This window comes from Stegostoma tigrinum, chromosome 7 (assembly GCF_030684315.1).
Source record: "Stegostoma tigrinum isolate sSteTig4 chromosome 7, sSteTig4.hap1, whole genome shotgun sequence".
Lineage (NCBI taxonomy): Eukaryota > Metazoa > Chordata > Chondrichthyes > Orectolobiformes > Stegostomatidae > Stegostoma > Stegostoma tigrinum.
Window position 1 is genome coordinate 2,988,924 of NC_081360.1, and position 13,919 is coordinate 3,002,842.

Sequence of the window (13,919 nt, forward strand, 5' to 3'; positions counted from 1 at the left end):
ACAGATGGACAAAGGAAAAAACGAGAGAGAGGGACAGGGGGCAGGGGTGGACAGTGGGACAGTGAGAGGAGGACAGAGGGGATGAAAGAAATAGCAAGTGGGACAGATAGGGAGAGTAAGAAGGTGAAGGGGAGAGGCAAAGGTGTGGCAGAGTTTTAGAGAGAGGGGGATAGAAGAAGGGCTAGCAGATGCCTAGGGTGAGAGGGAGAGAGAGGCAGAGAGAGATTAGAGCGAATGTGGCAGTAGAGGGGGAGCAAGAGGGTCACAGAGTGGGGGGGGGCGGTCATAGGGAGAGAGAGAGAGAAAGGGAGAGGGGGGTAGAGAGGGAGAGAGAAAAGGTAGAGTGAGAGGTCCGAGGGGGAGGGAGAAGCTGTCAGAAGGAATCGGGGACACCGAGGCACAGAGACAGAGGGAGAGATAGAGACAGTGGCAGAATGAGTGAGAGGGAGACAGAAGAGAGAGAGATTGGAGAGAGAGGGAAAGTGGGACAGAGGAGGAGACAGAGAGAGGGAAAGAGAGGAACATGGACAGAGATAGAGAGAGAGAGACGCAAGTGGGAGAGAAGGAGAAATGAGAGAGGAGGAGAGACAGAGAGGGGCACAGACGGGGGGGAGAGAGAGAAAAGGGGACAGAGGTACACGGAGAGAGGGTGTGTCCAGAGGCTTACAGAGGGAGTGAGAGATTTAGAGGGCGAGGGGGAAGGTAGAGCTAGGGGAACAGAGGGAGTGAGTGACAGGTGTGACAGAAGCACAGAGAGAGAAGGAGAGATAGAGAGGTGGGGACACAGAGAGAGAAGGGGTAATGAGATGGGACAGAAAAAAAAGACAGTTTCAGAGTGTGTGAGAGAGAAAAAGCCAGCGGTGGGGGAAAAGAGAGGGAGAGGTGGACAGTGGTGGAGTGTGAGAAAGTGACAGGGACAGAGGGAAAAAGAGAGGGGAGCAAGAGGGAGAAAGCGAGGGGAGAATCACAGGAGGAGAAGGAGAGATGGATGGGGGACAGAGCGGAGAGATAGAGACAGAAGGGGACAGATGGAGAGAGAGAACGAGACATGGACAGAGAGGGAGGGAGAAAGGCAGAGGTAAAGAGAAAGACAGAGTGAGAGAGAGCAAGGAGGACAGAGGGGGAAAGAGAGTGGGACAGGGGTCAGAGAGAAAGGGGGGACAGCAGGGGACAGACAGGGAGTGAGAGTAACAGGAGAGGAGGTTTCAGAGGGAGGGGGGAACAGAGACGTTTGATGGAGAAAGGGCACAAAGGAAGAGAGAGAGACAGAAGGGGAGAGAAATAGATGGACAAAGGAAGAGAGGGTGAGAGATGGACAGAGGTGGACAGTGGGACAGTGAGGGGGGAGAGAGAGAGAGAAGAAGAGAGATTGTGAGCGAGAGAGAGCAAGGGGTACAGAAACAGTGACAGGGTTCAGATGGAGAGATTGCAACAGAAGAGGAGAGGGGGAGAGAAATGAGGGATGGGGAGAGGGAGAGAGAGAGGGAAGAGATGGAGAGACTGGGCAGTGTGGGAGAGAGAGAAAGGGAGACCGGGAGCCAGGGAGAGAGAAAGAGAAGGGGTGCGAGAGAGTGGGGGCAGAGGGAGCGGTAGAGAGAGAAAGAGGGTGGAGAGGGAGAGGGAGAACACAAAGACGGAGGGAATGGGGGGGAGAGAGAGAGAGAGAGACTGAGTTACAGAGAGAAGGATGGAGGGAAAGAAAGAATGGAACAGAGGGGGAGAGAGATTAATTCTTCCAGGGCCAGGTTGGAACGGGGTGACCCAGAGGTGAAACCAAGGACTGAGTGACTTAATCCCTACTCCTGAGCTCAGCCGCTATCCCCTGAGTACCAAAACCTGGGTTTTCCAGCTCAGCTTCTTCAACACAATAATCAAATGAAATATGGTTCACTCTACAGCTTGGCATTTTGAATGAACAATTTTATTATTTGCAAATTAACGTTACAGATATAGGAAGTGGAATGGCGCATTTTTTCACTGATCCCTGAGTTGAGAGAAACATTGAAATGTGTCCCTGTAACCACCTGCGGGATAAGGTTGGATAAACCGGCACCACCCTCATTCTGTTATCATAGCAACAGGCTGCATCATTGTTGAAATGTTGAACAAAAAGAGAAAATCCTCGATGAATTGATTGATTGATTAATTAATTAATCAATTTGATTAATTGACTAATTTGAGTGAAAGGATATTTCAGCACATTGTTCAGCTGTTGTCTGAACTTAGCCTGGGTCACAGCATAAATCGCAGTGTTTGTGCAGCAACTGAGGAGCTGCAGCATGAAGCCCAATTCCCGCACAAAGTAATCTAGATACATAGAGTCATACCCAATAAACCACATCCGATACCATAAGGAAAACACCATTAATGTTGACCATAAGAGGATGAAGTTGGCTGAGATCACAAACAGTAAAATGATAGATTTTTTTCGATTTTGCATTTCAGTGTCACACTGACCATCCCCATTGGTGTGAGCCCGGAGTCTCCTGCGGGCTTTGCTCATCACTAAAATGTGTCTGACGGTGAAAACATTCAGGAGCAGAATCAGGAGAAATGGGAGAGCTGGGGTGAGAATGTAATGGAGGAACTCGATTGTGACCCAGACACGAGAATAAAGAACTGTTATTGTTACATAACAAAGCTGGGGGGATTTCTCCAGCAAATATTGATCTGTGAGCATAAAATACCAGAAAATGTTTTTTAAACAGCTCAGCACAGTCACTGTTCCCAGAACCACGGCTGCCGTTTTCTCACGGCAATATTTACTTTTCATCTTCTGGCAACAAATGGCCATGAATCGATCAAAAGTGAAAGTGACAGTGAACCAGACAGAACAGTCAGTGGCTGCATAAAGCAGGACGGCGTGGATATTACACGCAGGGATGTACAACAGGAAATAAAACTGTTCCCGATAAACAATTGGAATGTGTCTCCATATCACGTCGAGGATAATGACCAGTAGATCCATCACTGCCATGGCCACTAGGTAACGACTGACACATGGAGACAATCCACAATCTTTATAAAACAGGACGAAGATCGTCACAACGTTAACTGTGAAGCAGATAAACAAACAAATTATTTGTCAGCCTGGAGGTAAATTGACTAGTTTGGGAGGGCGACACAGTGGCTGAGTGGTTAGCAGTGCTGTCTCAGCACCAGGGACCCAGATTTGATTCCACCCTATAGCGACTGTCCATGTGGAGTTTGCACATTCTCATCAAGTCTGCCTCATTATACATCACCAAATCCAGAATTACCTATTCCCCAGTGGGCTATACCACAATTTGGTCTGAAAAAAGTCCACAGATTCCTTTTCTTGGAATCTGCTGCCACCCCAACTTTCCCAGTTCACCTGCATATTGAAGCCCGCACCCCGCCCCGACTATTGCAATAGTGCCTTTCTTACATGGCTTTTCTATTTCCTGATTTAATTTCTAACTCGCTTTCTGACTACTGCTGGGAGGCTTGCATACAGCTCCCACAGGACCTTTCTTTTTCCTTGCATTTCCTCATCTCTGCCTACATGGATTCTACGCCTTCTGACCATAAATCACTTCTTGCCATTACTAACAAGATTTCACTGCCCGTTGTGCCTATCTGCTTGTCCTTTCAATAGGAAATGTATCCTGGGATATTTATTCCACAACCCTGAGCCCTTTGCAGTCACATCTCTGTGATACTGCAACATTGTAACAACCAAACCCAATCTGAGCTCCAAGCTCCTTTGCCTTGTTCCGTGTGCTGCATGCATTTAAATACAACACATTCATTACTGCATTGATTGTTATGCTTTTCATGCTTGCCCCTGATCTGCTGTGCCTGAAATTAGATGACTGACCCACTCCATACTCTGTCTCCTATTATTTGTTCCGGAAGTATCATAACCTCTCATGAGCCCTCCCCCTTCAACTAGGTTCCAGTCCTTGTGATCACACTATTTAGTTTTTCCACTTGCAACCTGATCGCAGATTAATTCAGGTGGAACACATCCCACTGGCCCAGTTCCTCCATGTCTCAATTCTGATGCCAGTGCCCCATGAAATGGGACCCCTCTTTTCTGCATTACTCCTTTAGTGACAGTTATGTCCCAATTTTTTTTCTTTGCGTGGGTTTCCTCCAGGTGCTTACGGTCTTTAAAATATGCATGCTAAGTGGACTGGCCATGCTAAATTGCCCCTAGTGTTCAGGTGGGTTATAGGGGAATGGGTCGGTGTGGGCTTGTTGGGCCAAAAGGCCTGTTTCCACGCTGTAAGGTTTGTATGATGATTTCTATGTTTGAGGATGGAATGAGATTTTCAAATTGTCACTGTATTCAGAGACTTTTTAAAAAATAATTGGAGCTAAAATGACAAATGTGAAGTTCTGAATTACCTACAAAAAAAAGATGTAAAACAGAAGAAGCACTCCCTCCTCACACACAGACACACATCCTTAACAGCAGATGATTTCTAGAATATTATCACACACTCGGTCAATTGAGAGCAGACACAAAGCTGGGCAGGGTCGTATATGTTTTAAAAACACAAGGCCGTACAATTCAGGTGCATCATGAGGCCATTCAGCCCTTCAAAGCTGCTCCACCATTCGATAAGATCGTTGATCTGTTTGTGTCCTGAGCTTCATGTAAGGAACTTTCTGTCATTCAACTCCCTGGGTTTCTGTCACTGACCAGATGACACTCAGACACTTTTTTACACTGAAATTCCTCACGCAGATGTTCAAGATCCATTTCCACAATGATGGACTATCCCAATAATTCATTCCATCAGATTTAAACCTTAATATTATTTTAAGAATATCTCACACATTGCAATCAAAATTTGCATTTGTTTTACAGGTATCAGTAATTACAATTAGGAGATGAGGTTATTTCAGTTGACTCACTTATTGCATTTAAACAGACATAGCATCTATTCTCTTGTATAAATATAAAATAAATAAAGTAAGTGGTCTTGTGCAGGCAATATCAGGAATTATGAAGCAAATTAAAGAGCAGGACCTCAGGAGTTATTATATATGGATTATGATCCAAGCAACATGTAAATTGGGGGGGCGGTGTGGGCTTCAATATGCAGGTGAACTTACAGCGTGGAAACAGGCCCTTTGGCCCAACAAGCCCACACCAACCCATTCCCCTATAACCCACCTGAACACTAGGGGCAATTTAGCATGGCCAGTCCACTTAGCATGCATATTTTAAAGACCGTAAGCACCTGGAGGAAACCCACGCAAAGAAAAAAAATTGGGACATAACTGTCACTAAAGGAGTAATGCAGAAAAGAGGGGTCCCATTTCATGGGGCACTGGCATCAGAATTGAGACATGGAGGAACTGGGCCAGTGGGATGTGTTCCACCTGAATTAATCTGCGATCAGGTTGCAAGTGGAAAAACTAAATAGTGTGATCACAAGGACTGGAACCTAGTTGAAGGGGGAGGGCTCATGAGAGGTTATGATACTTCCGGAACAAATAATAGGAGACAGAGTATGGAGTGGGTCAGTCATCTAATTTCAGGCACAGCAGATCAGGGGCAAGCATGAAAAGCATAACAATCAATGCAGTAATGAATGTGTTGTATTTAAATGCATGCAGCACACGGAACAAGGCAAAGGAGCTTGGAGCTCAGATTGGGTTTGGTTGTTACAATGTTGCAGTATCACAGAGATGTGACTGCAAAGGGCTCAGGGTTGTGGAATAAATATCCCAGGATACATTTCCTATTGAAAGGACAAGCAGATAGGCACAACGGGCAGTGAAATCTTGTTAGTAATGGCAAGAAGTGATTTATGGTCAGAAGGCGTAGAATCCATGTAGGCAGAGATGAGGAAATGCAAGGAAAAAGAAAGGTCCTGTGGGAGCTGTATGCAAGCCTCCCAGCAGTAGTCAGAAAGCGAGACAGAAATTAAATCAGGAAATAGAAAAGCCATGTAAGAAAGGCACTATTGCAATAGTCGGGGCGGGGGGGGGAGCTGGGTGCGGGCTTCAATATGCAGGTGAACTGGGAAAGTTGGGGTGGCAGCAGATTCCAAGAAAAGGAATCTGTGGACTTTTTTCAGACCAAATTGTGGTATAGCCCACTGGGGAATAGGTGATTCTGGATTTGGTGATGTATAATGAGGCAGACTTGATGAGAGAGCAGAAGATGAAGGAGCCTTTGAGGGTAGTGACTATAATATGACCAATGTCACCCTGCAATTTGAGAAGGAGAAGTTGGAATTAGATTTAATAATACTGTTGACTAAAAGGAGCAACAAATATATGATGGATGAGCTAACCAGAGTTGATTGGAAGGACAGACAAGATGGCCACAATGATGCCACCCAAAGGTTGCAGGAACAGCAACTCATATTCCGCTTGGGAACACTGCAGCCCAATGATATCAATGTGGACTTCACTAGCTTCAAAATCTCCCCTTCCCCCACCGCATCCCAAAACCAGCCCAGTTCTTCCCCTTCCCCCACTGCACCACACAACCAGCTCAGCTCTTCCCCTCCTCCCACTGCATCCCAAAACCAGCCCAGCCTGTCTCTGCCTCCCTAACCTGTTCTTCCTCTCATCCATCCCTTCCTCCCACCCCAAGCCGCACCTCCATTTCCTACCTATTAACCTCATCCCACCTCCTTGACCTGTCCATCTTCCCTGGACTGACCTATCCCCTCCCTACCTATACTCTCCTCTCCACCTATCTTCTTTTCTCTCCATCTGCGGTCCACCTCCCCCTCTCTCCCTATTTATTCCAGAACCCTCACCCCATCCCCCTCTCTGATTAAGGGCCTGGGCCCGAAACGTCAGCTTTTGTGCTCCTGAGATGCTGCTGGGCCTGCTGTGTTCATCCAGCCTCACATTTTATTATCTTAGATTCTCCAGCATCTGCAGTTCCCATTATCACTGGTTAATATAACACCCTATTTAAGATGGGGTGAAGACAGAAGATGGGAAATTATAGGTTGGTTAGGCTAATCTCAGACAATGGTTAGATTTTTTCATCCATTATTAAGAACGAGATTGCGGAGTATTTGGTTGTGCACGGTAAAATAGGGCTAAGTTAACACAGCCTCTTCAAGCAGAGGTCATGTCTGATAATTCTGTTAGAATTCTTTGAAGAGGCAACAGGCAACTTAGTTAAAAGGGACCTAGTGGATGTGGTCAACTTGGATTTGCAGAAGACCTTTGATAAGGTGCCACAGAGCAGGCTGCAGTATAACAGCCTATGGTTTTAGTGGCAAGTCATTGACATGCATAGAGGGTTGGCTGAATGACATGTGGCGAGATTAGGGATAAAGAATTATTTTTCAGGTGGCAGCTGGCGACTGGAAGTTCCACCAGGGTCAGTGTTGAGATCACAACTGTTCACATTGTATAGAAATGATCTGGACAAAAGGAACTGAGGCCATAGTTGCTAAACTTGGAAGGGCAGGTGGTGGTGTGGAAGTGGAGAAGCAGCAGAAGGACAAATCACTGAAGATGGCAGACTTTAATAAAATAATTAATAACACATAAAGCACCCTGTATTACTCAAGGCATTGTTTAAAACAGGGCTGAAGTCATATTGAGCTGTTCAGGTGTTTGTTTAGGCCACAGCTGGAGTAGTGTGTGCAGTTCCAGCCACAGCACTATTGGAAGGATGTGATTGTATTGGCAGGGGTGCAGAGGGTGTTGCCTCGGTTAACACTAAGAGAAAGGAACAGAAGTAGACCATTCATACTGTTGAGTCTGCTCCACCATTCGTGGCTGATCTGATAATCCTCAAGGCCCCTTTCGTTCCTTTCACACTTGATCCTCTTATTGATTAAACATCTGTCCATCTCAGCCTTGAATGTACTTAATGACCCAGCCTCAACAGACCTCTGTGGTGTGGAATTCCACAGAATCATTAAAGATAAACATAGTGATTGGAATGAAGTCAGCCAGGTAGACTTCAGAATTTGAGTTCCCTGCTAGGGGATGTTAATGTGAGTCAATCATGGAGCCCTGGCTGACAGATATAAAGTGGAGTGTCAAAGGTTCTGTTCATCCTGTGAACTGGCTCTGAGGGAACTGGATCAGTATCAAAGTTTCTCCACACATAATGAAAGGATGTCTTGGTGACAAGATACCAGGCTCCACTGAGTTATTTCAATAAAGTTATCATAGACCCGCTAGACCATAAGGCTATTCTCTCATTGGAAAGAGAAGTGACTGGTGGTGGTATAAACTGAGGGTCACCATGCCTCCGCTAAGGAGAGAGGTTGAGGTGTAGAGTCTTTCATGGGAATCTAGCCAGTAAGAGAATTGAATCCATGCTGTTGGCATCTGTCTGCATCACAAACTATCCATCCAGCCAAGTGAGCTCAAGTATCCCTAAACAAGTGCACCAACCTCTGAGAGGAAATAGAAAGTTGTGTCTTCTTTGTCTTAAATGTACATCTCCTAATTCTGAGATTCTGCTGTCTGCTCCCAGACTCCCCCATAAGGGAAATCACCCTCTCTACATTTAACCTGTCAAGTCACCCAACAATCTTGAACATTTCACTAAAGTCATTGGCAAGCAGTTTTGACTAGCATCACTTGCGAGGCTGGAATGTAATGCATTCATGGTCAGTTTGTTATGCCTCTGTTTCCCAGGGGACACTTCTCATCAATACAACAGGAAATTGATCAGTTCTCTTCTTGGAAACAAAACTCCAAACTATGAAAAAGTGGTAGTAATCTTGGTCCATGTACAGTTCACAGGATGAAGGAAATCTACTGACAAAGTCCTGAAGTCACACAATAATGTCAGATCAAAAGGAAATGCTTCCTGCACTCCTCTTTGCCATCTCCCCACCCCCATACCACACTGAACCTAAATTGCTGTGATCACAAGTCCTTAAAGTCATCCCTTTCCTTCCCAGGGTTCATGACACAGATTGTTACAGCACAGGAGGTGACTATTCACTTCATTGTTTCTCTGCTGACTCTCTTAATAAGCAATTAATCTACTGCCACTCATTGTAATCCTGAACATTCTTACTTTTCAGACAATAATCCATGATTGTTCTATTGAATATACTTCTTTTGCACTCGTTGACAGAACATTCCAGATCCTAACTGCTCGCTGAAGGATAACACTTCTCTTTGTGTCGCCAATGCTTCTTTCGCCAGTTATCTGTGGACTTTGGTTCTTGATCTTTCCATCAATTGACAATTTTTCTCTATCTGCTTTGTCCAGTATCTGCAGGTTTTTGAGCAGCTCCATCAAGTCTTCTCTCAACTTTCATTTCTCCAAGCAAGACAGCCCCAACTTCTCCAATCTATCAACATCACTTTAGTTAAGAGAGATGCACAGCAGACTGCATACTGGAAACTAATGAAGAGGTAAATACTCCAATTTGGATCCCCTGTAATACTGCACAGTGGTCTGTTCACACACTTCCAATGATCAGACCACACTGGGAGCACTGTGCATAGGTCTGGTCTATGGATTGCAAGCAAGGATATTAAATGGATTGCAAGGAAGATTTGAAAGGATGATACCAAAACCTGAGGTGTTCCGTCTTTTCACAAATGGCTGAAAAGTTGAGGCACTTTCCTCCAGAAAAGAGAAAACTGAGAAGCAAATAAATATGTACTTTAAAGTTAAGAAGGGAATTGCCTTGGCAGATGTAGACAAGGTGTTTTTCCATTTGTGGGGGATTAGGGGTTACTAATAATTGCAGTCATCCATAAACACAATGAGGGAATCACAAGAAAGGACTTTACACAGAAAATGGAGCTTGATACTATACAGAGCAGGGGAGACAGATTTTACAGGTATATCGCCAGTTTGGAATAATGGGTTGAATAGCCTTCTTCTTGCTGTAATAACAATACACATTTGACTGGGAAGCTCCATAAGTGCCTGAAGAATAAAAGAAAGTATATGCTGATAGTTTAAATGAAGTGGGTGGGAGGAGGAGCACATGGAACATAAACAACAGCACAGACCAAGGTGAAAAAAAAGGCCCATCTCCATGCTGTTCATCCCATGGAGCAATTCTACAACACAGCATGTGAGGCACAAACTTAGCCAACTGAGTGATTACTGTATAGGTATTGGAAAATAAACAGCAGCTTTGTCTTACATCAAACACAAATCACTTCTGATTAAGCAATCGACAATGTTAGGAATATGATTGTGCAGTGTGTCAGCATGTTCAGGATTAAAATAGTGTGTGACTACAAAGATCAGGATAGACGACGGTTCAGGAAGCGAAACCTGAATAATGTAAACCTCTATGTCTTACAATGAAAATTTCAATGACTTGCCACGAACAACAATAACCTGCAACTGCATGACGCCTGCAACGTAGTAAACATGGCTGGATGCTTCACACAACATCTTATAGCATAGTCTGACACTGAACTCAAGAAGAAGATGGCGATAAAAAACCTGGGCCAAAGATGGACAAGGCCTTGAGTTAACAGGAGGAGACCATTCGGCCCATCAGTCCTGCACCACCATTTAATAAGACCAAGGCTGATCTATCACAAATCTCAACTTCTCTTTTGTGTCAGTTCTTCACTGTTAACTACCTGTTGGTATTTCAAGATGCCATCTATCTCCTCTTTAAATACTTTCAGCAATCCAGCCTCCACAACTCTCTGGAATAGGGAATTCCAGACATTCATTAATGTCTGAGAGAAAAAAATATCTTCACATCTTAGTTAAAGTGTTAGGAGCCAACAATTGAAAGCTAAGTCCCATAGTTCTTGATTCATACAGCAGTGGAAACATCTTCTCAACACCTACCCATCAAGCCCCCCTGAATCATGACTTTGAATAAGATCATCCATCATTATTCCAAACCTTAATGCATTAAGATCTAATCTGTAACTCTTGAGGAGATGAAACCTTCATCTCAGGAATGAGCCTCATGAATCTCTACTAAACTTGCTTCATCGTCTCTTAAGTATGGGATCAAAACTGTATGCTGTACTCCAGGTGCAATCTCGCCAACACCATCATAGTTAGAACAAAACTTCTGTTTTGAATAAAATTTGCCAGCCCCTTTACAATAAAAGCAAAAATTCCATTTGCAATTGTAATTACTTGCTGTACTTTTATGCAATTTTGAGTTTCATGCAGAAGAATACCCACACCACTTTATGATCCACTGTTTTTGGAGTCTCCCTTCATTTAAATAATGAACAGGAACCTTGATTCCTCAGACCAAATGACAACACTGCCTCTGACATTGAATTGCATCAGCAAGGTATGTGCCCAGTCATTTAATCTATCTATATCTCATTAGAGATTGTTTATGATCTCATCACAACATACCCTACCACAGTTTTTTTTGTATAAGCAGCTGATATGGGTACATTGCATTCTGTCCCTTGCAAGTTATTCATAATAGATCGTGAATAATTGAGAATCTAGGGCATCCACCATTTCCACCTCAAAGAAATATATATTGTCCATCACCGAATAGTGGCATTGATGTCGATATACTGGAAGATGATGGATATGTCACCCAGTCTGCCTGGAAAGTTCTGGGTCATAGAAACTGAAAGAAACTGTGATCCCAGCAGTCATTGGCAGCAGAGAGCTCACACTGCTGTGAAACTGCAGGTCATGTTGAAGAAGGTGACACCTCACTGCGACCACCTCCTTGTTCAATTAGTGTCCTCTCACTCTCAGCTCCTGGGTTAAATATAGGTTGGGAAGCTGCTCTTGAAAAACCGGGGTGGATACAGCAGATCCCTTTCCACACATACACTCACTGCATGGTTTCATAGGTTCCCCTCTCTGCAGCTTCTGCTCCATTTGTTGTTCATGTTACAAACCCAGATGCTACAAAGACTGTCCCATGTTCTGTCCAGAGTTGGGTCGCAGCACAATCTCCAGAAAACCATCGCCAACACGTCCAGTAAATTCACAGGGACAGGGGTCAGTCAGAAGTCCCTGAGCTACAATTTGGGTCACCTGGTCTTCTAAAACAATAATTGAGGAGGTTCCTCACGTTACTGAATGCATGATCACCGAGAGGGACAAGCACAGACTTCCAGTGGACAGGCACAGACCAAGTTTCAAAAATATGAATCAATGATGTTGAAACACCCTTACAATATTGAGCAGCACTTGTGACACACCCAGAAAGTGAACAATAGCCTGATACACACCATTTCATTGTTTCTGAGCTTCTCACTGCTGGTACTCGTTATACAAGGGAACCAAAATCCAAGGCCAGAGAAAGAGACAGAAGGCCAGAAATTTTCACAATAAATTTAGAAACAGACAATTAACTAACTAAGAACATGTTGTATAAATATGGGGATGAAGGCAGGGCAGTGGGACTAACTGGAAGAGTGAGACCTTGGAGGGTCCAATCAAAAGAATGAGAAAATTGAATAGAGACATTTCCAGATCATTTGAAGTGTTTTCTAACATCAGATTCTGAATCTGCCTCACAGAACCAGCCCAGATCACAGAAAGTGGGACAAGGTAACAGCCCACCATGGAGAGCCATGCAGACTAAGATAGTGTGTTGCTCAGTTCACCGGACTATCTTCCCGGGATAGCAAACATAGTTACCAGTATATTGGTACTATTCTTTCCCAGGATGACTGCCTAGCAAGGGGAAATTTGCAGCTTATGCTGTGAGTGGCATTTAATTGGGCTCTCACAAGTTTATCTCTCAATCCCTCCATTGCGAGTGTGAGAGTGAGAGAGAGAGAGTGGATTTTGGTAGTTGTGAAAATCATTATTTGAGGGAGACCAAGCATGGAGGAAATCCAGGTAAATACAAAAACACTAGATGTTTTGGTTAATTTACAGAGAGAGACTGAGGGATGTGTCATGGGCAGATGTGATGACATGCTTGAGAATATTAAAATAAAGGCATTTGCAGACCCACTAACAATATGGATGAGTGCACACAGGAATAACAGATGGATGGGATTTTGGTGTGAGTTAAGATACGAGCCATGGAGCATTGACTAAGATTCACTTATGCAAGTTTTAAGCTGGGAGTGTTAGCAGCAGATAATTGGTATCATTAAGACACAATTTCATAGCTCAAGGCTCACATAGCAGATGGGATGAGCCAGTGAGGTATTTTCTATAAGTATTAGTAATTAAAATTAAGAATGCACAGTTTATGGTGTCACAACTCAGCTCCTAGCCAAAGGGTTCACCATAACAATGAAATGTCTGTTACAGCCTTAGATATTGGCCAAAGTTGGGATGGAGTCAGAGAGAGGAAATGGAGTTTGTAACCAGAACAGAAACATGACTTCCATGCTCCCAATATTTAAAAACAAGCCAGTGTGGCAATAAATCGTGGTTCACAACTGAAACTGAGTGGGTCAACAGAGAGACACCGGTGAGGGACACTGCCAGAAGCATAGAGGGAGACAGTGAATGAGCAATTTCACTGATGCAGTTAATAGCGGTTGTAGAATAACTATCTGGATTCAGAGTCTCAACAGGAGGAATAACAACAGCAAGGAGTGTAGAGTGAATTAAAAGATGATAACACAATTACACAGTTTATAGTAATGATAACCGGAGAGTGAAACTTACCAGGTACACCAACAATAGCCAGGATAGGATAATAAAAATAGTGAATAATGTAAAGTGCATATAGGATCTGCAGTGATAATGACCATTGATCATAAAATGTAGAAAGATACCAAATATCCTTGGATAAACTCCTGTCCATACTTGTAACATTCCAGTCTGATCTTCTCATATTCTGATCCATCGTTGGAACTTTCCAGTCTAACATTCTCAGATTATGATCTCTCTTCCGCCTCTCTCTGGAACTGCTGATCCCTGTTAGTCTTGTAGATGATGCTCCCACTCATAGTATGAAGTAACACTTTGAAGGGAGCCTATTTATCATTAAAAGATGGAAACCCTCCACTGGGATAATTAGAGTCAGTGGAGACTGACATTAATCACAGTCACTGAA

The 13,919-nt window shown here is 43.9% G+C and overlaps 1 protein-coding gene across 1 annotated transcript; it reads right to left on the minus strand.

Moving 5' to 3' along the window:
* Positions 1–2,062: 2,062 nt before the first annotated feature.
* LOC132209834 (probable G-protein coupled receptor 139) lies at positions 2,063–13,709 on the minus strand. The gene is made up of 2 exons (XM_059647639.1): positions 13,529–13,709; positions 2,063–3,054 (listed from the first exon to the last, which is right to left on the minus strand). The coding sequence occupies exons 1-2, from the start codon at positions 13,707–13,709 to the stop codon at positions 2,147–2,149; spliced, it is 1,089 nt and encodes a 362-aa protein (XP_059503622.1). The 3' UTR covers positions 2,063–2,146.
* Positions 13,710–13,919: the final 210 nt, after the last annotated feature.